Below are 25,674 nucleotides of genomic sequence, written 5' to 3' on the forward strand. Positions count from 1 at the left end.
ATATCCTGCGTATAAGTGAGCATCGTTCCGAACTGAGTCTCGCTGCCGGGTAGTGTGATGAGATTCCCCGGCAAACCTGGAAAGCGATTCGAGAAGCTCCAGGGAAGACGACGGCAATTTCGAGTCTGTGCGCGATCGTCCGCAGTTGCGCATTCCCTCCTGCAGCACGCATGCGTCAGATGAGCGTGTGGACAAGAGCACATGCATCCGCTGTCGTTTGTTCCCAGTCAATCTGAACTCGTGGTGTCTTTTCTCCTTTACCAGCCTAGTAATGCTTGTCAAGTTCCCGGGGATTCTACCGTGTCCGCTTCGTTTTGACTACGCTTGGCAGTTGGCGCTGAAACAGACTCCACGTCTATGGCACAGAGAGGTTCATTCCTCAGTGGAAAGCCGGTGCAGTCACCGAATACTGAGTCATCGCAGGAGCGACCATGCGGCGATCTGTGCTCAAAACTCTCTGAAGCAACCAGCTACACAGCCACAAAAACGCCTGTTCCGCGGATCGGACTTGGCCATCCACAGGCAGGTACCTGCCTGTGCCGCCACCGCGAACATGGGAGCAACGCTGTGCGTCCGACGCACTTGCGAAAGGCGAACGCATGCAGATGTCCATTTTCCTCGCGGCAGTCGAGAGTGCGCCACTCGCCTGATAACGGAACGCGTAAAACCTTGAACTTGAAACGCCTTATTTGCCTCTCTTCCCTATGGCCTGCACGAATGAGGCGCGCCAGGGAAGCGGTGCCGCAGAACAAGTGCCTAGGTCGAGACAGCGCATTTCGAGTAGAATCCATGTTTCTTAACCCAAATAAACCCGGCACCGCGACGGGAAACGCGAACTTCCCTGCTAAACATCCCTTTTCTTTGCAACTTCCCTTCTCCTCACTTGCCTCAACTCTGCTACCCCACAGGACCCGACGGATTTCTGCTCACAACCCATCAGCCTCTCGAGTCGCCACCAACCCGTGACCTGAGTGCATGCGACGAACTTCGGAACGCCTGCTCGTGGTATCGCGGCGCTTAACTGGAGTCACCGAACTGAGAAACGTGGGTGGCGCAGCTGCAGTTAAACTCCGCTCTCTGTTGACCGTGCTTCTGGCCAGGTTTGGAGAAGCTCGACCGGCGGTGCGGAGTCTGCAATCAAAAACAACAGGCTCTGCAGACATGAGATCTAAGAACCCCAGGTGTACATACACCCGACGGATCTGCTGAGGCGTCCCAGTGCGCCGAGACACTCTCCAAGAGCGGCTGAGGAAACGCGGAGCTCTTTCTTTGTTGAGAAAGACAAAAACTCCACAAAGAGAGAGCTTTTTTTCCGGCGATCTGGTTTCTGGTCTGCAGTCTGGACTGGCTGACGTGCTGATCGAGAGAATGCGAAAAACAACATAGCCCAAGTCACAGATTGAACCGTTGGAACCGCCGCGAGACTTGCTCTGTGTCTACAAAACAGCGAAACACAAGATGCCGTGTTCGAGCTCCGAAAACGTGCTTCCTTTCCCATCCCTTCGCTTGGCGCATGCACTTCAAACACCTTCACTCTCCAATCCGAAAAGGTCCTTTAGGCACCGCACCCGTCGACGCCGCCATGTGGCTAGGCGGAAGGTCGACTCCTGGCAGGCCTGTGAGCTCAGCAAGCTCAGCCGGAGATATGTCCCTGCACGGAGCAGAAAATGGAAAAACGACACTTGGCAAGAAGTGCAGAAACGACACAAATCAAGGACTGTCCGTAGACTGCGAGAGATGTCTTAATTCCACCAGGCTCCCTTCGTGGGAGAGGCAGAGACTCTTTTTTCCATCCCTATACATCTTTTCAAGCGACTGCGTTTTTTACTATGCGCCACGAGATGGACACCAACCATAAAGTGTGGCACACGGTCGCTAAGTGAAAGTGCGCGTACTCTACTCCACCATGAGTTTTTTTCTTGCAAGTCACTCTAGCATGTTATCAACGAAAGCACCCGCATCGGAGCAACGCCAGTGCGAACAGAAACACCCTTCACGAAAAGAACAGTGTACTCAAGAGAACTCCAGCCGTCATACCCAAGTGGATACAGTCAACGGCACACAACCATCGAAGTCCACTTTCTGAAACCGAAACCAAAAACGGCCACTGCCGTCACTTGCTTCTACATCTGTTGCCCCACCTTCTGAGGAAGTCCTAGACAGACGCTCATGCGTATCGAAACCTGTGATTGGGAACTGTGACTCGGCAGTTTTTCGCGTCAGACAATGGAGATACAGCTATTTGTCTTGTCCACCGCACTCGGCTTACACTCGAGAAAGGCGCATGGCTTCTCCGAAACTCTTAGCGAACATGAGGCTCTGAAGGCGAACAACGAGACACTCCACAAACCTTTTTTCAACATCAGAAACAGCGAATTCCACCGTACATCTGCCACACTGTCTTATCGCCGTGGAGAGACTTCAGCTGGGGCTTAGCGACCATTCTACGAGAGACAGTTCCGACCACAGAACCATGACTTTGCACTCTCAGCGGTTCCTGACAGATCCACGACTCACGGATATCTTTCAGTTCTACCCTGTATTAGGTGATTTGGTCATTTCGGATTCGGTTTCACACTGTCTTTTACCCGATCTAATACTCTGGCGTCTTTCGTTTATAGGGATCTAGGAATGCATCTCAAGTTTCATGTGCCTTAGGCGACAGCGCTCCGTAGTTGCCTGCTTGCACGGAAACTCTTTTTTCTGCGAACACGTCAAGAGACTCGTCCTTCCTCGAAAACCAATCCATGTAAGTCTGCAACGCTGACAACATCTGCTCTAAAATCATGTTTAACTTGTGAAACATTCTTAAAAATAGAGATCCTTATCGAGTAAAACAACGCCGGCAATGCTTGTTCCGCCACTGTTAAGAGGCAACGCTGCGGGCGTGGAGGCACTGCGATAAAACGAAGGATCACTTTTAGAAATCCGCGAACTCACTTCAGCGCTCCTAGGTCGCTTGCTGAAATGTTGCTTCCCCTGCCTGCATGCCACGACAAGCCACAGAGAAGGAGATGTCCATCCCAGAGCACTTGATGCAGTTGTTGAATTGGAATGAGACTGGTCTTCAGGAGATCGCATTTTCCTCTAATTCCATTTGTCCTTGCTTGGGGTGGCAGAACTGGAGTTCATCGGGAGTAGCGGGAGCTATTCCTCATCACTCCCCTCCTACTCAGGACTCGACAGAAGCGGATTTCTCTGTTTCATTCTTCACACAAATGACACAGTGAACTCTCACGGGAAAACCCAGAAACTCTGATCTGCCGACGACCCAGAGTTCGCTGTCGAGTCAGACCTGGTCGGCTAAAACATGCATCCCGCCGTCTCCGTTTTTTTTGCTGAAAGCCTCGCCATGCATGCGACTACGCTTCGAGTGTGACGACAGGCCGCCTTGTTCATCTTGTAACAAGAAAATAGACGTAGAAGACGGAGGATTCTAGAGACGAAACCATTTAAAAATGTTATCACCACAACGGAAGATGCACTCTAGAAAAGTGGATTTCCTGATGGCGAAAGGTTTTGCGACTGGACCTCATATCAGAGATTCAGAGGAGTAGCAAAAAGGACTTCCAAGAAACACAGCGTCTGTACACTTCACCCGAATAACACACAGAATGCTCTACAGTTGCGTCTTCGCTTCCGCTGTTCCCCCACAACGTCGCGCGACAAACGCTCGCCTCAACTCTGCTTTCTGTTTCCATCCCCTCCGATGAAATGTGTCTCGGAGTTGACCAAAGAACATTTTTCGTACGCACTCACTTCCATGCATGCATCAGGAGATTGGAGGCCCGTGCGCCAACGGCGCGCACAACTGCCGGCACCTGCATGCAGAGCGGGGAGGTCGAATGAAAAAACGAAGAGTCTTTGGCAGAAACAACGAAGGTGCACCCGCAGAGACGAATTAAATGGGGCAAAAGAAGACAGAGTCATTTGCGCGAATGTGCGACCTCCCTTGAACAAGAGCTGGAGAGCGCGCTAACTCTGAACGGAGAGGTCCCCGCTCTCGACTCGGAAAACTTTTTCTTCTCAGGCATTGCTGGACCTCTGCTCGCGCATTTCTCGGACAAATTCAAAAACGCATGCGCCACTCCGATGTGGGAAATCGGGTCCGACGTGGACTCGACGGCAATCCACTTCCTGGGAGCTAGCGCTCACATGCGTAAAAATAAAGAGTTATAATTCACGAAAAACCTGTATCACGGCCCTCCAGTAAAAGTGTGATCTACCGTTGCGCTACTCGCCTTTTTCTTGCTTCTTGAGGTCTGGCACTGTTTCCAGAAAGAGTCAAATTCTGAAATTTGAAACTTAATCAACCAAGTAAATATCGAAGTAAATATTGATGAAAGCTGTAAAACAACATCTACTAAATGACACGAATACACAGCCACCGCTCTACTTCATCAACGCAAGTTCAGTTCACCTTCTCACATATATACAGAAATATGAGAAAAAGTGTTTGCATTCATTGTATACAAGTGTGTTTATCTATGTACGTGCGTCCATCTATATTTATTACATATATATACACATATACATATACATATATACATATATACATATATATATATATATATATATCTGCTTGTTGGCTTCCACTGAGTTTGTGGCTTCCGACGCGGCACAAAGCCTGTCTCAGGGAGAGACGAAAACTGCAGACACACGGCTGAAGCATGCCGTCGCCCCCTGCTGCACTACCTACCAGAGAGCGACAAAAGCACCTGCAGTCTCACTTTCACAGTAGCCACAAATCTTGGCAACTTTGCTTTGTTTTCATGCAGAGCGCCCAGGATGGGCAGCCGCGTTCTCTTTTTTTCTCTCTTTTATCCCACTAACTCGTAGGACAGCATGGCGCGATTGACTTCCGTTGTTTCGCCTTGCAGCGTCGACCACACCTGGAGTTTGACTGAGTTGTCGCTTGTTCTCTCTGTTTGCATCGCATCTGAGTCTCGCTTACCTTGAGGAGGTCGACGGTGAACTGCAGAAAGAGAGGATGGCGTTCCGCGAGGAGACTCAACAGCTTCGTCAACTCCACCAAGACATTCGGCCAGAAAAATCCGGGAGGCATGCTCTCTGCAGATCCTCCTTCTCTGTCGAGCGGACTCCCTGGGACATCATCCTGTGCACAAAAGCAGCAGAAGAAAAGCGAACGGCCGAACTCCAGAGCTCCTCCTCAGACGTCTACGTTTCACGCTTCAAACGCAGGACTCCGTGATCTCAGCAACCGCTGGAGAAGCCGAACTTCCGACGGGGGTGTCTGTACCCCCTGCGCTTCTTCCAGAGCACAACGGGCGTCTTTCAAAAGCAAACGCAACGCTTTTCCCTCCTTGAAGACACAGAAAGAGAGAGGAAGAGAAAGAGAGAAAAGAAAGAGAAAAGAGAGAAAAGAAAGAGAAACTGGCCCCTGCACTCCGCCAGTCCCCCTTTCGCTCGCCAGACTTTTTGACAAGCCGTGACTGCAGCTCACTCCGTCGTGCGGCAGAGACGCCAGGCGAACGAAAGTTCGCAGGGTCATGAGGAAGAGCCAGTCGACTTCTGCGAGAGAAAGGAGACGACCCCGCGAAACTTTCTTCTCAGGTGCTTTGGAGTCTCGACTTGCATGTGACTCTGTCTCCTCGCTGTTCTCAGCGGCTCCCTCCGACTCCCTGCCTGTCTTCTCCGACGAGAGAAGAAGCAGCGTCTGAGCCTGGGACGCGACGCGGCGGAGAATGCTGTGCTGGAGAGCGCGAAAAGCTTCGGACTTGGAGGTGAGTGGCAGAAGACACGTGAGAACCTACACACACACAGAACATGCCCACAGAGACAAGACGTTTCCAGAAAGAAGGTGAAGCCACAAAAAAGAAGGAGACTCTCGGCCGTCGCTTGGCACTCGTCGCGGCGACTTCAAGGTTGCTCGGTGAAGCTTCCAACAGGTCGATACACTCCCGCGGAGCGATAGAAAGAAAGGCCCTCTACTGTCCATACACCTGCTGCGGCTCGGCGCTTGGCTAGCCAAAAAGTCGCAGAAAAGGCGTCTTTGTCCCCGACTCTGCCCTCGCCTTTGAAACCCATTTCCCCCCCCAAAACACAGGCTTCTGAGTCCCGCTGGACGTCCCTTAGGTCAGGCGAAACAGAGTGAGTGCAGCGAAAAGGTTCGGACTGACACCTGAGATGTGTGGCTCTTCTCGGAAGCCACTGACGCGTTCGAGTCCCCCTGTTTTCCGCCATAAAAAACTCTCCCGTCTCCGCAACTCACCAGCCTGGCCAGCACAATTTCTGTTCGCCCTGCAACGAGGAGTCTTCGACAGACACCTTCGTCCCCGCAGTTCTGCACAGCCGCGCGAAATCTCGCGCAAAATGCCACCACGCCTCCGGTCCCGGCTGTCGCGACTGCTGCCCCCTTGGCCAGAGGAGGGAGACTGAGGCGGGTCTGGCCTTCTCGCGGACTCGCGGCAACTGGCGGGAGAGGCTTCCCTAGCAGGTTCGCCAGGAGCGCGTCTGCAGTCTCAGAGGCCTTTTCTCCCACTGGCACATTCTCTACAGGGTGCGCAGGTGGAGAGACACCCGCTGCGAGAGGCTGCGGCTCTCCGGTGTTCTCGCTGTCTTCCTCCTTGCAGCGCCCAGAGTCCGGACGCGAGCCTTGCGTTGCGGCCGCCAGGCCACTCTCGCCGGGATGCGGGAGCGTGAGCGCCGCAATGGTCGCGGAGAGACAGTCGAGAGGGATATGCGCGTCCTGGAGACCCTCTTCTTCTGTCGACGCATGGCCTCCGCGGGGCAGGTCCGGCGCACCCAGTCCAGGCAACCACGCACCCGCCGCCTCTCGAGCAAGCTCTCGAAGTCGATCCTTCAGAAGGGCACCCTGGGGAGTCTTCAAGCCGCCGACAATCGCTGCAGCTCGTTGACTGTCTGGCGCGCCCGCCGTCCCCGACTCGCAAGGCAGCGTCTCCAGGAGCGCAGCCGGTTTGGAAGGAACGGCGCGCAGCTTGAGCGCGTTGTCTTCGGCGCTCCAACTCGCTGAGGCAGAGAGCAAGTCGCACTCGCTGCCCGCGAGTGCAGCTGCTGCGACTGCCTCGGCCAGCGAACAGTTTCGCTCTTCCGAACTCGCAGTGGCTGCGGCGCGGGCGAGGTCGAAGAAGGCCTGCAGACGCTGCGTGCTCTGCGTGTACAGGGCGCTGTGGAAGCGCGGGAGGTAGGCGGAGAGAAACGACTGGGTGCTCGTCAAGTCCTCCAAAGAGCGCCAAAACAAACCTGTCTTTACGGGTGGACGCGGAGACACACACTCGGTCGGCGGCACCCCCAGAGATCCAGAGAAAGTCGAGGAACTTCCTGCCGCGTACGCCACCAGCTTCGAGAGAGGAATGTCCAGGCCGCCTCCCGCCTTTCGACGCTTCTGACGAGGATCGTCAGGCGCCTTTCCACCTGGAAGCCGATCAGCTTCCACACTGCCCAAGTCTCGCTTCTGGAGTCGACAACTCCCTGGCCCAGGCGGTCCGAGTGCGCGTACACCTGGGGAGGGCGGACACGGCGGGAAGCCGACGGAGCCTTCGCGCTCGGGCGGAAGAGACGGGGAGGTAGTCGAGGGCGGCGCGCTTTGAAAAGAAGGTCCTGGAAAGCCTGGAAAATTGCTCCCGAGCGTCCCGGCAGAGGTGAACGCGTCTCCTCCGGGAGCCGCCGCCGCTCGGAGTGACAGCGAAGACGGCAGGGATGCAGCAGGTCCAACGTCCGAGGAGTTCTGTGCACTCGCCACCTCGTCCGGACCCGCAAGTTTTCTCTCACGAACATCCTCCCCATCTTCACCTGAAACGTGGACCCCCTGCCGCAAAGACATCTGAGTTGAACTTGTCTCCCTTGAAGGCCCCAGAGTTCTCAAAGTCTCCAGGCTGAACGATTCTCGACGCCCAGCAGGGGAGGGATGGGAAGACGAGACACACGGCGAAGGCTCTTCATGCGAGCGCGCAGACGACGCAGGCGTTGCAGCAGCAGGCGCGGCTTCCAGCGAAACCGCAGGATCCAGAGAGAGGGGAAGAGCGGGTGCACCCACACTCGCCGACGGAGACAGCGGGGCTGTGGGATGGACTGCAGAACTGCTCTGCAGTTGAAAGGCGTTCGACGCCTGAGAGTTCGTTTGACCGGAGGGTCGCGACTCGAGGATGAACTTCGTGAGCCCGACGTAGGGCGCCGACAGACCCAGGACGGCGAAGGCTCGCCAGATCCGTTCCTGACTTCGAAAGATCAAAGGGTGGAAGTCTGGCCGGTAGAAAGCGAAGGCCAGCGCCTCGGCGACCGCTTGGAGGAAGAGCGGATGCATGCAGATGAGGCAGACATCGAGCAAGTCGTTGCTCGACTTGATGTGCAGACCCTTCTCAGCAGTCTCTGCTGTCGGAGTCGAGACAGTCTTCGCCGGTTTCAAGAGGTCGTCGCGCCGCCGGAGACTCTCCCGCGAATTCGTTCCCGTTTTAATCACTTCTGCCACAAGAGTAACCAAAGCCCAGGACGCGTCCACGCTCCGCATCTCTGCGTCGTCGCAGTGGAATCTGTCGCGGTACCCCACAGCCAGCAAACACCGCAGATGACTCCACTGACACTCCGCCTGCGGCCACAGCCGCGCCGCGAGCCGAGCGCGAGAAACGCACGACTTCCTTCCTCCAGAGTCTTTCGAATCGCAGCTTCTTTCTTTGCCCGGCCCAAGTTCCAGTGCGGCTCCTCGGCTTCCCCGTGAGCCTCCTTGATCTCTTTCTCCGCGCTGCTCTCTCTCTTGTCTGTCTCCGTTCGATCCCTTCTGCCCGCCTCCGTCCGGTGCACATTCGTCGCCTTGGCTGAAGCCGTCGACGCCTCCCTCGCGCTCGGGGAGAAGCAGGCTCGACGCGGCCTGTTTGTCCTTGTTGTCGCCGTCGTCCGCCGGTGTACATACACCCGAATCCGGGTCGCTGTTCGCACTCACTTCGGCCGGCCCTGGCGACTGAGGAAGGCCAGAGCGCGACTGCGACTTGGAAGTTCCAGCAAGCGACTTAACAAGCGGCGCCTCGAGCTTCTTCTCCGGAGAAGAAACTCGAGGCGCCACACAACGTCGAGGAAACCCCGACGCCGCCTCCGCGCCGTCAGCCATGCGAACGATCGGAATATAGTGTCCGCCGGCTGCGCCTCCCCAGCCTTTCTCGCCTCCAGAAGGAAGGAGTGCAGGGCCCGCGAGTTGCGCGTTCTTCCCAGCTTTCGTTCGCAAGTCAATCACGTATTCGCGCGGCGGGAGAAGCGACAGAATGAACTTGAGTCGAAGGAACAACATGAGAAGACTGTAGATCGCAGGGTTCCCGTCCACCAGATCCAAAAGTCTCTGAATGTGCTTCTCGAGAAGCTCGCCGGGAGACGCACCCTCGATAACCGTCTCCTCGATTCCGGAAAAAGAACTATCCAGTCCTCGAGAAGAGCCTTCTTGTCTGCCAAGGCCGGGCACAAGGCGCCCCGAGCTCTTCTCTCCCCCCAGCTCCTTCGAACACGCAGGCGCAGAGAGAGACAGCGGCCCTTTGGGGTCGCGGGCGGAGACCCCCGAGGTCGCGTTCAGAATGGCGACGCATGCGTCGAGTTCGTCTGACACCTCTGCGAAGAATTTCCAGGGTTGCTGAAGCCAAATCAAGTGCTTCGTTTGCGTGTGAGCAATCTTGTAGAAGTCGCGAGCTGCCGGTGTGTCGTCGAGAAGGAGTTTGAGCACTGCGGGCGGCAGCGGCAGCGGCTGAAGCGCGTCGACCATCGCGGCGAGAATCGGCTGGAGAGGGCGGACCTGAAACATCGGTGCGAGTCGGTTCACTGCTCTGTACAGCAAGTCGATCGCGCGTAGAGCCTCGTGGTCTGTGCGCTCGCCGTCCGTCGGCGGTTGCGGCAGACCTCCGCCGAGGCGCCTCTCGCCTCCCGTCTCTTCTTCCTCGGCAAACAAGGCTTTCTGCTCCTCGCAGCCTTGGCCAGCAGAGCCCTGAGCCGCGCGAGCCTCCGACCCGGGCGCCTGCGCGCCAAACCTCTTCGCCGCCTCTGCTGCGTTCTTCTCGGCTCCTTCTTCGGAGAGCCAGTCGCTCCAGACTGTCTCTCCATGAGGTCCGAGGTGGGGGACGACGCGGGCCTTGAGCCGGGCGAGGTCGACGCCTTCGCGGTCGGGACTGTCGCCCGCGAGTTTCGCGCATGCGCCGCGTCGGGTGTCTCCGAAGAAGCGACGCAGCACGCTCCGGAGCTTGAGCGCGCGCAGAATCAGCTTCGGTCTCAACGCCGTCTCGAAGACGCCCCGGTAGGTCGCGTTTCGCTTCACGCCCATCGCCCTCAGCAGCGAGACGAGTGCCGCCGCCCGCGAGTCTCCCAATCCCTGCGTCGCCTGCCAGCGGCGACACACGACCAGGGCCGGAGAGACGTTGGAGAGAAGCGGAGGCGAACCTCGAGAACAGTCTCCTCCAGAAGACCATGCAGAGTGCGGGGCGACAGGAGACGAAGACGTTGGGAGGAAGGCCACTGGATGCGTCGAAGAACTCGTAGGAGGGAGAGTCACGGCAGCTGCGCTAGGAAACAAAGACGCTGGACTCGACAACGTCGACGGGAGGTCATTGGGAGCAGAGAAAGAAGAAAACGCCGCCTTTGCCGGACAAGGAGAACTCGACAGACGGGGATCGCTCGACGAAGACGACTGGACCGTCGACGCGCACGACGGCCTGCTCAGCATGTACGCCTCTGTGAAGAATCGACACGCATGAAAAGTACGCAAGGGCGCAAGTGAGACAACCCCGTTTTCGTGACTCTGTGATTCACCCGCGGCCCGTTCTCGAGAAACACCCACGAGCGCCTCCTGTCCTGCTTTACGCGTGGACGAGGCGTCAAGGGTGTGCCAAGAACGGCCTCAAATCACGCGCAACTGCGATGAAAAGAGGCTCGAAGCAGTTCCTCTCGCTTGATTACAATCAACAGGAGACCGACAAGGAACGACAAACATGCAACCCAGTGAAAAGGCACACCAAGATGCAAAAAAAAGACGAAAAACGCACAGAGTTCCTTATCTGAGATACTGACAGCCGCCACGGTGCTCTGTATACACAGACGGATATACACCGGCATTTACAATTATATCTCGTTGTATTTTTACTTATAATACATACATATATTTGTACATGCTTGTATTCAGCGGTGTTTGTTGGGATCATGAGGCGCGTTTAAGTGAACGGGTGGTTTTCGACGAGACGTCGCTCTTCGCAGAAACCTTCGGGCAAGACCAGAGATAAAGACTCACGTTCGAAGAACTGGCGTAGCGCCTGTTTGCCGGCGGGTCCGCAGTGAAGGCCTTCGGGAGGCTGAAGCTGGAACAGCAGTTGCTGTTGTCTCTGTTGTTGTTGCTGCTGAAGTTCCTCGAGCAGCTGTCCGTACTGCTGCTGCATTTCCTTGACTGTCGCTTTTTCTTGAAGCAACTGCATGCGTCGTTGTTCCAGCAGTTGCAGTCGACCACCTCCGCCGCCTTCGTCCTCCAAACCCCCCCCGCCCTCTGCACAGATGAGGCTTGAGGCCTCTCTGTTTATCTCCTCTCCACCTCGCGGCTTCTCTGCAAAGCACACCTTCCTCTCTCCTCCCTCTCCTCTGTCTCTTCTCTCCGGTCTCTCGGTCCTGTCTCCTGCGTCTGCTCGGTCTCCGTCTGGCGCGGCCGCGGTGAGCGTCGTAGGTCTTCGAGACGGCGGCTCTGCGAAGATTCGGTGACTCGAGAGACCGCGCATCTCCAACTCAGCTTCAGATCGAGAACTGAGGAGAGCGCAAGTTGCGGAGACCTGCGGACCTGCGGGGGAAGCCAGTTCCTTTGAAGCCTGGGTCGCGGCCGCGGAGCGCGGGAACGCCGCTGGACATAGCCCACCCTCCTGGAATGTAGAGACACCAGGGAGGGGAACGCCTCGCGGGGAGGCAGGAAGAGACGTACGGACTTCCTCCGCTGAAAAACGAAACTCTCCTCCGTGTGGGGGCAGAAGAGAAGATGCGTGAGGTTCGCGGAGCGCGGCAGCAGAAACGCGCTGAAGCTCAGCCTCCAGCTGGGCTTCTTTCTGTCGGAGAAACGCGAGGCGCTCTGCGAGCTGCTCGTGCTGCTGCAGATGCTGCTGCTTCCAGGCACCAGATGCGCCCTGCAGGAAATCTGCGCTCCAACCACTCGTCATTCTCGACAGCGACGCCGAAAGTCTCGCAGCCGCGACAGGAAGGCGGACGGCAAGAGACGTAGCGTGACACCCCGAGCGAAACAGGCTGTTCGCACGGTCGTCGAAGTCGAAAATTCAAAGTGAGATCCCGCTTCGCTTTCCACTGAGACGCACGGCGCCGACGGGCAGGCCTTGGATACGAAACGAAGCAACGGCAAAGTACGCCGCGCCCGCGATGCCGATGCAGGTTCGAAACGCGATTTTGAGATGGGAAACACGGAACTTTGACAATGGAAGGCTCGCACCACGAGGAGCTACTGAAGTGAAGAGAGAAAGGAAAACAAGGGCAGACCACGAGCGCCCGTCCGCGGAGAAAATGCTGGGGCGCGCAGATCCCTGCAGAACCAGCTAACCGTTGCGACTTCAGAACCGTTGAAGAAATAAATTACAGAGGCTGGAGTCGGTTGGGGGAAAAAAACAAACGTCGACGATCTCGAGCTGCTTGTGAGGAGACGGGCAAAGAAACGCGGCGGACAGGCACCCGAGGGGTGAGACTTCTGGGAAGTCTAGAGAGCGGTTAAGGCGCCCTGTCACTCTTTTATGGAAAACGCAGTGTCTCGACGCCAGACAATCCACGTGCTTTCGAGAAAGTCAACGGAAAGTCACTTTTTTCTACGACGCAAAAGGCCAAAGGACTGAGCTTTTTTTCCAGATGCTCCTCGAAAGCCGACAACAACGCAAGCGGCAGTACACACACACATAGAGGGCACGCGACAGCCCGATGAAGAAGGCGCAGTCATTTGTTTTGTAGACAGACTTCGCTCCCCCCATTCATTCGAGTGGAAGCCCTGACTGGAAAACCGGAAAAATGCCGATAGCCCGTGGTAAACGCCGTTTAGGGTTCGCGGCCACGGGCCTTTCGACTAAATTCGCGAACGCATGTGCAAGGTTCTGGCGCACAAACCCCGCGTTTCTCGTCTCCTGTTCGCCCTTACGCTTTTCCAGCCACTGCTCTCTTCTGGAAAAGAGTCATTTTGTGCAGTTCGTTCCCGAAGTCTTGCAGAATCTCTGACACGCGACTTGCACAAGCTTCCGGACACCCGGCACTGCCGGGTTTACACACGACCCATTCTGGCATCCACACGGGAGAAAAACTCGGTAAAGCTTTGTAAGAGAAGGGTACGGAACTAACTGCAAAAGCGACTTGCGCAAAGGAAAAGAAAACGACGCAGTTTGCCCTCCTTCGAGGAGAATGACGTGCATGCACGAACAACGAGGGAACATGCACGCAGAACAGCACCTCAACACCGCGTCCACAGGTGCTCGCGGCAAGAAAACCTTTTCCTTGCTGAAAGTGCTGGATTTCGATGTCCTACCGTTTGTTCTTGTTTCTTGGAACGCTGCAGTCATTGCTAGAGTTGTAGGAGTTAATTACGCACAAACCGGACAAGAAAGCCTCTAAAAGAAAGAAGCTCCATAGGCACCTCGCAACGCAGTCCGCGCAAAGGCAACCACATCTCTACCGTTTTCTTGGCAGTAATGTAAGGAAGAACCATTCGAAAGTCGTGCCTGAGTAAATTTCTCGTAACAAAAGTCATACCCGAACAACCGGTGGTAAAGGTCAACCGAGAACTATCTATACGTACGAAGCGTGGAAAGGCAAGCTGTTGATACAAGTGGTACGGTCGCGGGAAAAGAACGCGTTTCTTCGTGTTCTTGCTTTGAGGCACAAACGGCAAGACGCTTTCCCTCAGAGAAACAATTGAAGCAGAAAACGAAAGAGAGAGCGATGGAATCGGCGGCAAAGACGAAAACTCCCGTCGGGTTCAGTGGCTGCTTGCAAAGGAAACTCATTGGAAACAGTGCATGCAAAGGACTTTCAACACTAGTGTGCATTTTCGAGAGTTCGACATCGAGTGAGAGAAGTAGCAGCAGGCCGCGATTCGAGGATGGCGCGTGCGTCAACAGCCTCCTTGGAATTCCTGCACACTGCAACTCGCGAACACAGTCACCAATCACTGAATACGGACGCATGGTATTCCTCATTTAACCTCGCATTGCTCTGTTTCTTTGATAGTCGATGTTTCGGCGAGGAGGTCTTCAGAGTGCACTTCCTCGGAGCATAGAGGTGGATACACACAGGCAACGATCCAGAGATGATAGAAATAGCCACAGACGCAGGTATGACAGAGATAGGTACAGATGCACGCATGCCGTGAGGCGACATACAGAGAAGCAGACACGGATACAGACAGATAAAGATACACGTATGAGATGAAATGGTAGAGACAGATGCAGATATGCCATAAATAGATACGAACAGATGCATACACAGCAGTAAATAGAGATATACAGAAGCAAACATGGATATAGATAGATAACGATGCATTTAGAGAGACAGAGGGCCATGGTCAAAACAGTGGAGGTGAGGAGTGATCATGGCAGCTGTGATAAGTAAATCGATCAGCTGACTTTGACGGGAATGCCTTCGATGAACGACCTTGCGGGGTTTCCCCTCTTGCAAAATAACCATCAAAGACATGGGCTGTTGCACTTCGTGCTACCTGTTGTATCGGCAACGGTAAGTGGAAGAACGAAACCAAGGGCAACGCGTAGGTCTCCTGTTCGTGTAGGATTGTGGTTCGACACGGAGGCCCCAAACCAATGAAGAGTTCGGCACCTAAAGTAGCACTCATAGGTTTCATACTTCCTGCTCGTTTCAGTCATTCACGTAAGCCATGCACCAGATCTCCCTCGGGTGTGGTTGGAGAAGAAAATTGTGAAACCGGAAAACACGCACTTTGACGGTTGACTGAAATCAGCTGTATCAACAGCAGGTTGTTGTGATAGGTGAGTGATTCACACGCTCGCGGTCGTCCTTGCACCAAGTATCCAGGCTCTGGAAGATGAATTCGTGCGAGCAAGACGGAGAAATCCTTTCGGATCGACTGCCAAGAAAACAAATACGCGTCAGTGGCTGTTGAGAATAAGTTTTCTTTCTTTTCCCCTCTGCAAATATGTACGAGAGTCCCGATGGCCAATGCGACCTCCGCAAGTATCTTTTCCCCTCTTTTCTGTCGATACAAATGCGCGTGAAGCTACGTGATTGTCTCTGCATGTGTCTACGAGAGGAAAAAGTGAAAAAACGCGGTTTTCTCCACAGGTAAACTGCTCTGGAATAACTTAGAACGCACGAGGAAGCTACTGTCGTGAAATTCGGGTGTTCCTTCTGAGCACTGCTGCTGAAACGTTTATGTCTCAGAGGTGGGGACCTCCCCGCCTCCTCCTCCCCCCACTATGACGACATCGATCCTACTCGCGTCTGAATACGCCTTCATCAACTGATTACTCCGGAGATGTGTGTGTTCACCGTGAGAACGAGATTTCTTCTTGCAACTGGTAGGGGTTCTCAGAAAGTCCCGCCAGCTTGAGATACAGACTGAAAGACCTTTCCCTTCTCCCCATCCGAAAAACATTCTCAACTGAGTTTTTCTTCGCCATAGAACAGCGTCGAGCTTGACAAGACCTTCCATGGAATTGTGTGGAGAACACAGCGCTTCACCGAGTTTTGAGAAAGGAAAGACATCGCATCCAAAGAACGAAACGCTTCTATGTATGCATGAATATATATATATATATATATATATATCAGTTTATGGATGCATATACTGTGCATTTACGAAAATGCATGCATATTTATGTTTGTGTGGTTCACGCAGCTGCTTTCCGCCCGACAAAAGACGGTTTCGCGCTGTAGTCGATGCACCACGGGCAGAAGGGGGCCGATGTGTATGGTGTGCTCTCAGGACGGGAGTGAGGCGGTAGACAAGGCAACTTCTTCGTCTCAAGTGGAGAGCTCGACAGTTTTTTCCCCCGGAACTGACGCGACCTCTCGCCAGTTGCGCCAAAGTGCCGCACCCCGAAATTCCCCGTTTCCTCATCTTCTGTTCACGAACTCGTAACAAGTTCCGGACGACTCCCCACCTCGCCGCCTTCTGTGCATGCGTTCCGGACAAAGTTGTACGGTGGATATTTCCTCGGCCTGTTTTCTCCACGATTTGCGGCGAAGGCTGTAGTCAAGGTCTGCAGAAAGCACCAGAAAGAGAAGAAACAAGACAGGGAGGCTTGTGTTGATGTTTTAAGTGTGGTGCAGCTGCCTGGACGCCCGAAGAACCTGGGGGGAGTTCAAGTATCGGGCCATCGCGAGGTTTCCGGAACCCTCACTCTCTTTGTGAGTCGGGGAATCCAGACACACCTTGTCTTTCACCGGTCTTTCGAAAAATCGTGATCCAGAGAGTCTTTGTGAAGCACACGCGCCCGAAGAATTACACTTGCGACTTGCAGGCGCGTTCAGTTTCCTCCGTTCTGGCACTGTTCTCCTTTTCTCACCCTGAGACACCCTCACCGTTCTCCCCGGTAGCCCAGAAAACACCGAAAACGCAAGCAGCTCTCACGCCGAGAAAACGGAGAATTTCAGAAAAACCAAGAAAGTCTACTTCGCCAGGTCGCCCTCTGTTTTCGGCCTCCGTGTGAGGAGTTTTGTCAACGGCGTCTCAGAGTTTTCTTTGCTCGTCTCCGCCGTGCAGATTCTGACCCCACAGCGAGGGAACGACCGATACAAGGGGAGCGACCGAGACAAGGGAAGCGACCGAGACAAGGGAAGCGACCGATACAAGGGAAGCGACCGACACAAGGGAAGCGACCGATACAAGGGAAGCGACCAGCGCGCCTCGACTGGATGATCACCCCTCAAGCTGGGCTCCGGATGTCTCACGGAAACGCAAGGTTCACATTGGCAAGACACAAACCAGACTCACGAAAGAACAGGACTCGGAAAGCGTGATAAAAGTTGAAGTCGACTGTCACTCCAGTCGGACCCGGTTGAAGAGTCTTAGAGGCTGGATGCGGCTTCTCTGAAAAGCTTCTCGCCACAACAGAACTCCATGGACGCCACTCGGAAAGGCGCGCGCTAAAACAGTGAATCGTGGACGAAGAACGACAACGCAGAAGAAAACCTCGCCAGAATCCAGAGGTCATGCTGAGAACGCTTTCTAGCGCGACCGCCATTTGTATTCGCGACCCTCTGAAAAGACAGTCCGCGTTCACGTTGAAACGAGGAAACACCACCCACTTGCCGAGCTTCCTAACGAGATACGCACCATTTCTTTGTAGACCGCTCTCGATCCTGTCTGAGTCTCCTCAGCATGAGTGTACGGGCGTTTCAAGGCCGAGAGAAAAAATCAAGAAATCAGCGATCGAACGCAAATCGTCCAGTGGCACGGACAGACAATACCTCGAAGACGGAACTGGGAAAACCACAGACGAACTTGTGGAAGACGCGCTCTGTCGTTGAACAAGATCTCGAGTGTCAACCCAGTCACCGCGTGCAGTCTTGACATATGCATCCAGGAGACGAAAAATGACGCCTCCACCTGCTTCACGCTGCGTCGAGCAAGAATTCTCTGTTTTCACTTTTTTCGCAAAGGTCCTTACTTTCAGTAAGATGGCAGCAATGTGTTCGGAGAAGATCTTTACGGCTGTCCTTCTCTCTTCCTGGACGCAGTTCTCTCTTTTCTCGCTGGACGTTCCTCGAGCTGAAAACCGACTTTGGCTTCCCTCCGCCTCCTCCCGCGTCCGCTTCTTTTGCTTCCCAGAGATTCCGAGTGTCGCGGCGAAATGCAGCAGCTCCTGCTGCTGCACATTGTACGGCGAGAAGTCGTACACGGTCCGGGAAGAGCTGGGGTCTCTCGCGGATCTTCTGTCGCACTGCAGGTCCGATGAGGAGAGGCCTTCGCCTGCCGCTTGGCGCGCCTTCGTCCCCAGAAAACACTCGCTCCGAGCTACTTTGCAAGCAGCTGAAAGGTACTCGCGAATCGCTGTGTCCAGACGCGTCTCCAGCCAAGCGAGTTGAGGGGTCACTCGTACGCTGAAGAAGGACGAAATCTTGTACGCGTGCGGCTGCTGCGCCTCCAGAGAAAGCTCGAGGCCTTCGATAGAAATCTCGTAGTCCGTTTGACTCCCGAGGGGCTGCACGCGCCACACAGAAGACGCCGAAAAGGTGAACTGCTTTCCTGGAAACCACAGCCTCTCCCCACGCCGGAGACGGCAGCCTGCCCTCGCGCAGCTCCTTCCCTTCTTTTCACTCGAGTCGAACAGACCGCGGCTGCGACTTCGCGGAGCTCGAGAGGCACCGACTCCTCCTTTGTCGAAAACAGCGACATGCTTCGTGGCGCCTCACCCACGATCTGCGAAGGGAGACGCCTCTTTGAAAAACGCAGCGCTTTTCCACCGACCCCGGACCGCAGCCCAGTGCACACAGGAAAGTTGCTTTCAGGTGTTAACTGAAGAGTTGTCGGATAATCGAATCCGCAATGGGAAACTTCTTCAAACGAATTCCTCGGAAACTTGAACCGGTTTCGAGAGAAGCACTGTACAGGTGTTCAGTCGGTCTCTGCGAACGAGTTCTGAGACGATCCTCTTTTCGAAATTCTGCGTAAACGAATCTAAATAAGCTTGAGCAGCTCAGGGCAGGTAGACCGAGGAGGCACTGGACGTCGAGAGTGCAAGGAATTTCTTTCGCTTTCGATCTACGAGAAGTTCAAACCTTTCAGAGGGGAGACGTCTCAGCAGGTGACCAGCCTGTAGTGCCGCAACAGCACCTACATGCACTACACTGCTGGTACAGTGTCTCTGCGTCTTGTAGACCCAGTGTTTAAAACTAGAAGCGGGCAAACAACCAGAGACACCCGCTTCAACGGGAGAACAGACCTGCCTGCGAGACCTGCTTCAGCTTCAGAACGCGACGGCACAAGTCCGAAGAGGAGGAGAAAAAACAGCCGCGTTTACTTTGAACCGGTTGACAGCGAACATCAAACCAAAGATCGGTGCGTTGAGTGAAGTGAAACAACACTCGACTTTTCGGCAAGTTTCAGTGCCCGAGGCAGAGCAACGGACTCTGCGCGTTCAGAAGCTGTTGCGAAGAACCGAGAGAGAGAGAGGGCAGCTCAGAAGCATTTTTGAGGGCGGCGCATCAAATTTCGCTGCCGCATCTCTTCGTCTTTTTTCCTTCGCGAGGTAGCCAGCGACTCTGAGGAGCCCTGGCCTCTCCGGCACAGCCGTTTTTTTTTGCAAGGCTCTCGCTCGAGAAGACCCCGGGCACTGTGCGATGATCACTTCGAGGTTTACGAGAACTTGACCTTCGTGGATATCTGTGAAACAGACCTCGAGTCCTCGCCGGAGACGCGAACAAACGAGCAGATTGCAAGGCCTTACTTTGTACTGAAGCGTGACATATTTAGAGGTACGTTCTACGATGAAGAGCGGGGAAAACGCAGCGAGACCTCGCACCTGTCTCTCGAGAGCGTCGATCCTGCGAGATTCAAAGTGCATGCGACCAAATCAGACGACACTCCATGGTGCTGCAGTACAAGAGAGAACAGACCCGTCCTCATGTCAGAAACAGAGAGCACGAGAGGGAGACCGGACGATGCAGAGAGAAAGGAAAAAACCTTTGAAAGAACGCAAGGTGCAGTCCGTTTCCTTCTCTTCGATTCTTCTCTCAGGACTTTTTTTCTGTTCTTGGCCTCGCCTCCTCTGTCCTTTCTTTGCTATATCTTCTTTCTCTGCGTCCTTTTTCTCCTTCCCACCGTCCCCCTTGTTCTCTTCTTCTCGTCTCCACATGCACCCTTGCGGAGAGAATCGCAGAGAAGAGCTGCTTTTCCGCGCGGAGTCTTCCAGCGACCTGCTCCGGCTTGGCCTGGAAGCTGCGCTGCCCTCAGTGAACCTCCGAACAGACCCCGGACTTTCGCTCTTGAGTCTGCGCATTTGCCGAGTTTTCCCGAATCCTTCAACTCTTGATTTTTATTTACCAGAGAAGAGTCTCAAACTCGAACTGAGGGAAGAGCCTGCCCTGAAAGACTTCAGCATTCCTAAGCGGCGAAGAAGGCAGCTGCCTGCCTCACCCAGAACCAACGCCACAGTTCTTCTTCACAGAGGTGTACGTACCGCAGATTCAGGCGCTGCGTGCGTTCTTCCTTGGTCAGCTGGTCAAGACGTTCTGTCGTCCAGTCTTCAATAGCCATCAGAAACTGATGTCTCTTCTCATTTAAGCGACTCTCCACCTGCAAACAGATCCGACACAACCTCAACGAAATCCGCCTTCCTTCAGACAGATCTTGCCCTCTTCACCACAAACAGCTTGCATACACCCACACATAGAGATGCGACATATAAACACACACATATAAATATATATATATATATATATATACATGAGCGTTTCATGCGCGTATGTGCGTACGCGTGCATGCATGCATGCATGTAGGCGTTTTGGCTCCCCGTCTCTATGTGCGCAAGAGGACACAAGTTTGTGACCGCGTTTCGAACGCGCTGTTTCCTCACTTGGTCTGCATATCGTCCCGCCTGTTTGAGCTGAAGCTCGAGCGCGCGTTTCTCTTCCTCTATTTTCTCCAGCTGAGCATCGAGGTCTTTCTCCCAAGCAGCTCCGCGAGCTACGAGAGGAGCAGCTTCTTCCAAGGTTTTCGTCACTTCAGCAACGCTGTCGACGAACAACTGTGCCCTGTCAAAAGGAGACAGAGGAAAACCATCCCGACAGAAGACAGGCAGCATCCACAAAGAAGTCCAGTCGACCGCCGTTTCAGGTCTCGTAACTGGAGTCGAAGACTGGGAATCCTATGTCCTTCAGCGTCTCTGTTTGCAGTTCCGAGGCGCGGATGTTGCAGAGGGACCCCTCCAAAGCAACGCAGACAGTTTGTCTCCGTTTCTAATCACGTTACGACTGAGAAAACGATTTCTCCTCGTGGCTTCCCAGGTGCAGACGCAGACTACACGCAAAACAGACGACGCCTCTTCGCAGACCTGTGTCAGCTGCCTTCTCCGAGCCTCCCACCAGCAACAGGAACTGCATGCAGGGGGAAGACAATTGAGCACCCGCGTTCTCCATCGAGCTGGCTACAGAATGGCTGACGAGATTCGTCGAAAGGACAGTGGAGACGTGAACTCCTGACTCAGACTTAGTCTCTCTGAAAGCGAAATCAATTCTCTTTTGCTTCCCTGGTCACCGCGCTGAAGACTTCGAGTGCTGCGCAGCCTTACCACCGAATGACGAAGCTGGCGCGCCTCTCTGCATGCGTCTGGATGTTCTCCAAACCATCCCGCAACGACTGGAAACTGTCCTCGAGAGAAAGAGCAGCTGCTTCGCTTCGTGCTCTGCAAGACGCGACGTCTTGTGCAGAGTCGCCTGCCAGAGAGTCCACGTTTCAATGGAAAAACGTACGTCGAAAAGAACATGCTCTTCGACAGGAAACAAAAGGCACACGAGAGCCTCCATTTCTCACGTGAAAAACACAGAAATACTACGAAAGGGTCTATCTCTAGGTGAGCCTGACACACTGGAGCAGATACTTCGAGACTCCTTCATGTTTCTGAACTGCGCTTGCAAAGAGCTAAAGAGCACACGCAAGAGAGTCAGGCGCTGAGGAGCAACGGACTGTCTCGAATGCATACGAATCTCCAAAAGACCAGTGGAACTTTAGAAAACTCACCTGGAGCGTCTGCGACTCTCTCTAGTAGTTGAACAAAGCTCTTGCGCGAATGCTGCTCTGCCTAAAAACACGAAGCAATCCGAACCTGGGATCCTCCAATAAAAAGATCAGGGAAAGCGGAAAATTATTCCAGTGCCCCAGCATGCGGTTCTGGAAGCGCGGCTGCGGTGTACAGACACTGGAGGGCTCCCGCCCTGTGGTCCCTCGATGACGCAGTAAATTTGTCGACATTTTTCTCTGAGCAACTTCGAGACTGTGGCAACGACGTCACCGGGATGATTCCAGAATCAGAGAATTCGCAAATCTTGTCCAGACTTCGATGAAAAACCTCAGAAAGTTCCCGCTGCGCAGTTTACCGCTCCTTCAGTGGAAGTTGAGAATCGAGCGCACGGAAAAAACGCTGAAAAGCCGTTCATGCAACTCGACTTCAGGAACGCGTTCGTCTGCAGCTACACCAGAAAGGCGTGAGCGTGAAGAGCTCTTTTTCTAGCCCTAATTCTGTAGAACATCTAACGACATACCCACCTATGGAAAGCGATCTATCTTTTGATCTCTTTCTATCATCGATGTGTCTATATATTTCTACAAATCTACATCTGTCTGTCTATCAAATCGCCAATTGTCTATCTGAATCACTCCACGTGAACACCTTCTTCCAGCTGTGTAACTACATCTACTTCATCTCTGAATCACTCTCTCTGAATTCAACTGAGAGAGGAGTGATGAGGAGGCTTACCTCAGGGCCGCCTTCGGGGCAGAAGGAAGCAGAGGCCGCTGTAACTACAGCAGCCAAAGAGAAAAGTTGGGAGTTTCGTTCTTTCTTGCGAAGCGAGGAAAGATCTGCAGCGCCGGCTGCTGCGTCTGTCAAACTCGAAGACAACTGCACCAGGGCCTTCGCGTACGCCCTACAAACAGAAAAAAGTGAGTCCGAAAGGACGCATACGGGCACAGATGTAAAGAGATGCAACTGTAAATCCACTCATACTCTCACATTGAGCTTATATGTATACATATATATATATGTATACATACATGCATACATATATCTCGATACAGAGATTTGGATATACCTGCAGAGAGCTATGCACATACAACAGAGAGAGATGCGCACTTGCACAGTACTTATCTATATATCTATCTATCTATATATATATCTATATATGTATATCCAGATGTACTTCCTTTTCAGTCCTGAGCAAGATAGAAATGATTCGTCGTATGAGAGAAACCGCAGCTTCACCACACGCGAGGAGAGGCACGGACGAACGCGTAGGCTTTTGAACGACGCGGAGCACTTGCGTCGTCGAACCTCTATGGAAAGAGTTGCAAGAAGCTGTGCAAACGCAGTTCGAGAAGAGGAAAAAGAGAAGCTCAGAGACGAACGCGCAGTTCGGGGAGAGAGAGCATCCCGCTCGCTCTACTCCCGGCGTCTTCCGCTCGGTTCGGTTGTCCGGAAAAAAGGCAATCGCCCCTCTCTCTGCCCCTACAGGGTTGCTAGCACCATTTGGATGTGGAAAGAAGATCTGTGGAGCCTGGCATTGAAACCTGTGTCGACAGGTGAGGAAACTCGACTCCACAGAGTCGGAGAAGACCTTTTAAACCGCAAACGCGTTCTCTGTTTTTTAGACTCCTATACTTGCTTTCTGCACTTGCGAAACGTCCGACCTAAGGTCGTCAATTTGTCTCCGAATGGCATCTTGGAGAAGTTTCTGTTGCTTCCACGGCGCCCATGGTCCTGCGGAGTTCGTTCTCTCGTCGTTCTCGGCGTCTGAGAGAACACCGGCACCGTGCGCCCCTGTGACGAGCTCCGCGGCTGAGGCGCTCGCCCTCTCCACGTCTTCGTAGCTCGAGCACAGATGCTCGCACACGCAGCTGCTCTTGCCTGCTGCTTGTCGAAGCATCTTCACCAGCAGACCCGCAGAGGCCTTTCCTGCCTCCTCCTCGCGGACGGTTCCTCCCCTCTTTGAACACAGTGCACACTGGGATGCAGCCGCATCTACAGCTGCAGCCGCGGCAGCCGTTTCGTTACAGAGCGCGGGTGCATGCTGATCTCTCTGTCTCGCTAAAGAGAAAGGAAGAGGAGGCTTCTCTGTCTCCATGGTGTATGGAAGGAGACCGGAAACGAGACAGGACGTCTCTGGGAATGCGGAACTCGATTCAGGAAAATGTGCACTTCTCCGCGTTGACAGAAACAGAGGTTGTCCATGTGCGGCATCTGCCCGTCTCCACGCTTGAAAAACCAATTTTCAGAAACCGGCGACCCTCACAAACTCAGAGGAGAGCGGCGACCGACGCGCGCCAGCGTGGGGAACCGTTTTCCTAACACTGCTTGGAGTTCGCGCTACGAAAAAAGAAGACAAGCCCAGCAAACACGCAGACAACCCCGTCTCTCAAGAGTTCTCTGTGCGCTCGGTTTGGCGGCTGTTCCTTTTCCATTCGCGAGACAAGCTGGAAGGACTCGAAAGTGGAAGCTCGTCTCTCGCGGCGCAAGCGCGGAGTATGATTTTTGTGTCTCCTCGATTCCGGGGAATTCGCTCATGAACCGATTCGGAAGCAAGCAGTCTTTGTTAAACAGCTACGCACAGCATTGTGTGGACATGGCAGAGACAGTCACTGCAATTTAAAGTCTTTCTCCGCACAATGTGTGCGATCAGATGGTCTACACGTTTCTTGACGTTGAGAGCCGTGGGTCTTGATCGAAGCGACACACCCTAGACGAGAAAGACATCATCTGGGGCGCCTCGGTGTACATAGTTTCTACTTAAAGAGCAGATGATACTTGCATGCATACACAGAGCACGGCGACACGCATAAAGAGAAATTGAATGCAATTTAAAAAGAGCCTCCTTGTCGAGGCATTACCACGGAATCAGCAAGGCACACGCGAATGCAACGACTGCGCGCGTCCGCCGCAGCTGCATTGCCGCGGAAAAGTTCCGCGGGAACAGAAGGAAACTTTTCTCCGGTTTTCTGTAAGTCCTCGATGATGACAAAGCCAATGCCTGAAAACGGTGAGCACCCTTGCAATTGTCGGGGAATGTTGAAACGAAGACACAACATCGGACTTCCGGTTGGACTCCAGAAGACACGTCCTCGGGGGATGGCTGCGACGGAAAAAGGAACTTGAAGGGGAGTTTGGAGCGAAACTGCGGCGAAACACTTCGCCGCGACTGGGGTTTTCAGTCGAGTTCGAGTTTATCGACCTTTCACACGGGACGCGTTTTGCTAAACAGAAGTGTGATCATTCAAAAAAAGAGCTAGTGCACACGGAACGCGCGCACGCACATGCAAGGGGGGAGCGGCAGCGGAGCAAGCAGCAGACAGTCAGAAAAGACGGGGCAGGAACAGAATCGTTTCTTCGTCCTGCGTCTTTGATTTGTGAAGGACCTCAAGGAACCTCAAAGGAAGAGCGTTATCGAGGCTGCAGCTCCTGGACGGTGTTGAGAAAGCTTCGTGACGAACCGTATTTACCGGAGGGGTGGCATATAAGTTAGGGAATGTCAAACGATGAAATTAACATCTAAAGCGAGGACAACCGGGTACCGAATTACATTCACAGATGGACATCCTTCATCCTTGAGCGCTTTGTGCATCAGCAACTCCAGTCGAGGGTACGGGCAGACAGTTTACCGACGACCACTCTAAGGCGACTCCCACAGTGGTAGTTGTACACCTTGTACACAAACGGCGTTTTCCTCAGAAGTACGCCGGATTTCCCTGTTTAGACATGTACTTATGACGGGACGAGACTCATATGCAATCCATCTCGTAAGTCGCCTCCAGTGAGAGATAGAGCAGCCTCGAAAAAATGTTCTGGCGGGTATGCACTCTCATACGAACCTTGTTCCAGAGAAACTGTATAAACCTCACCTTGTGGACGTCGTGCTTGCTACGTGTCAACTGCGTACCAAACAAGCTCGTGTATGGTCCGCCTGCTTTCGTCTAAGATAGCATTGGGGATAAAAAAATACGTGAGACACAAGACCGAGAGCCGT

General features: G+C 53.9%; 2 protein-coding genes across 2 annotated transcripts; both read right to left on the minus strand.

Moving 5' to 3' along the window:
• Window positions 1-321: 321 nt before the first annotated feature.
• On the minus strand, window positions 322-13,259 carry TGME49_310720 (hypothetical protein). Its single transcript, XM_018782640.1, has 9 exons — window positions 11,234-13,259; window positions 6,233-10,680; window positions 5,465-5,770; window positions 4,955-5,116; window positions 3,760-3,821; window positions 2,941-2,983; window positions 2,270-2,319; window positions 1,569-1,651; window positions 322-1,131 (listed from the first exon to the last, which is right to left on the minus strand). Exons 1-9 carry the CDS (start codon window positions 12,135-12,137, stop codon window positions 1,064-1,066), a joined length of 6,126 nt encoding a protein of 2,041 aa, XP_018635553.1. The 5' UTR covers window positions 12,138-13,259; the 3' UTR covers window positions 322-1,063.
• Window positions 13,260-15,764: 2,505 nt separating this feature from the next.
• Window positions 15,765-24,905, minus strand: TGME49_310730 (hypothetical protein). The gene is made up of 9 exons (XM_018782641.1): window positions 23,345-24,905; window positions 22,416-22,584; window positions 21,680-21,740; window positions 21,231-21,375; window positions 20,517-20,694; window positions 20,121-20,236; window positions 19,389-19,485; window positions 17,610-18,143; window positions 15,765-16,199 (listed from the first exon to the last, which is right to left on the minus strand). The coding sequence occupies exons 1-9, from the start codon at window positions 23,776-23,778 to the stop codon at window positions 16,065-16,067; spliced, it is 1,869 nt and encodes a 622-aa protein (XP_018635552.1). The 5' UTR covers window positions 23,779-24,905; the 3' UTR covers window positions 15,765-16,064.
• Window positions 24,906-25,674: the final 769 nt, after the last annotated feature.

Source organism: Toxoplasma gondii, chromosome XI, assembly GCF_000006565.2.
Source record: "Toxoplasma gondii ME49 chromosome XI, whole genome shotgun sequence".
Taxonomy (NCBI): domain Eukaryota; phylum Apicomplexa; class Conoidasida; order Eucoccidiorida; family Sarcocystidae; genus Toxoplasma; species Toxoplasma gondii.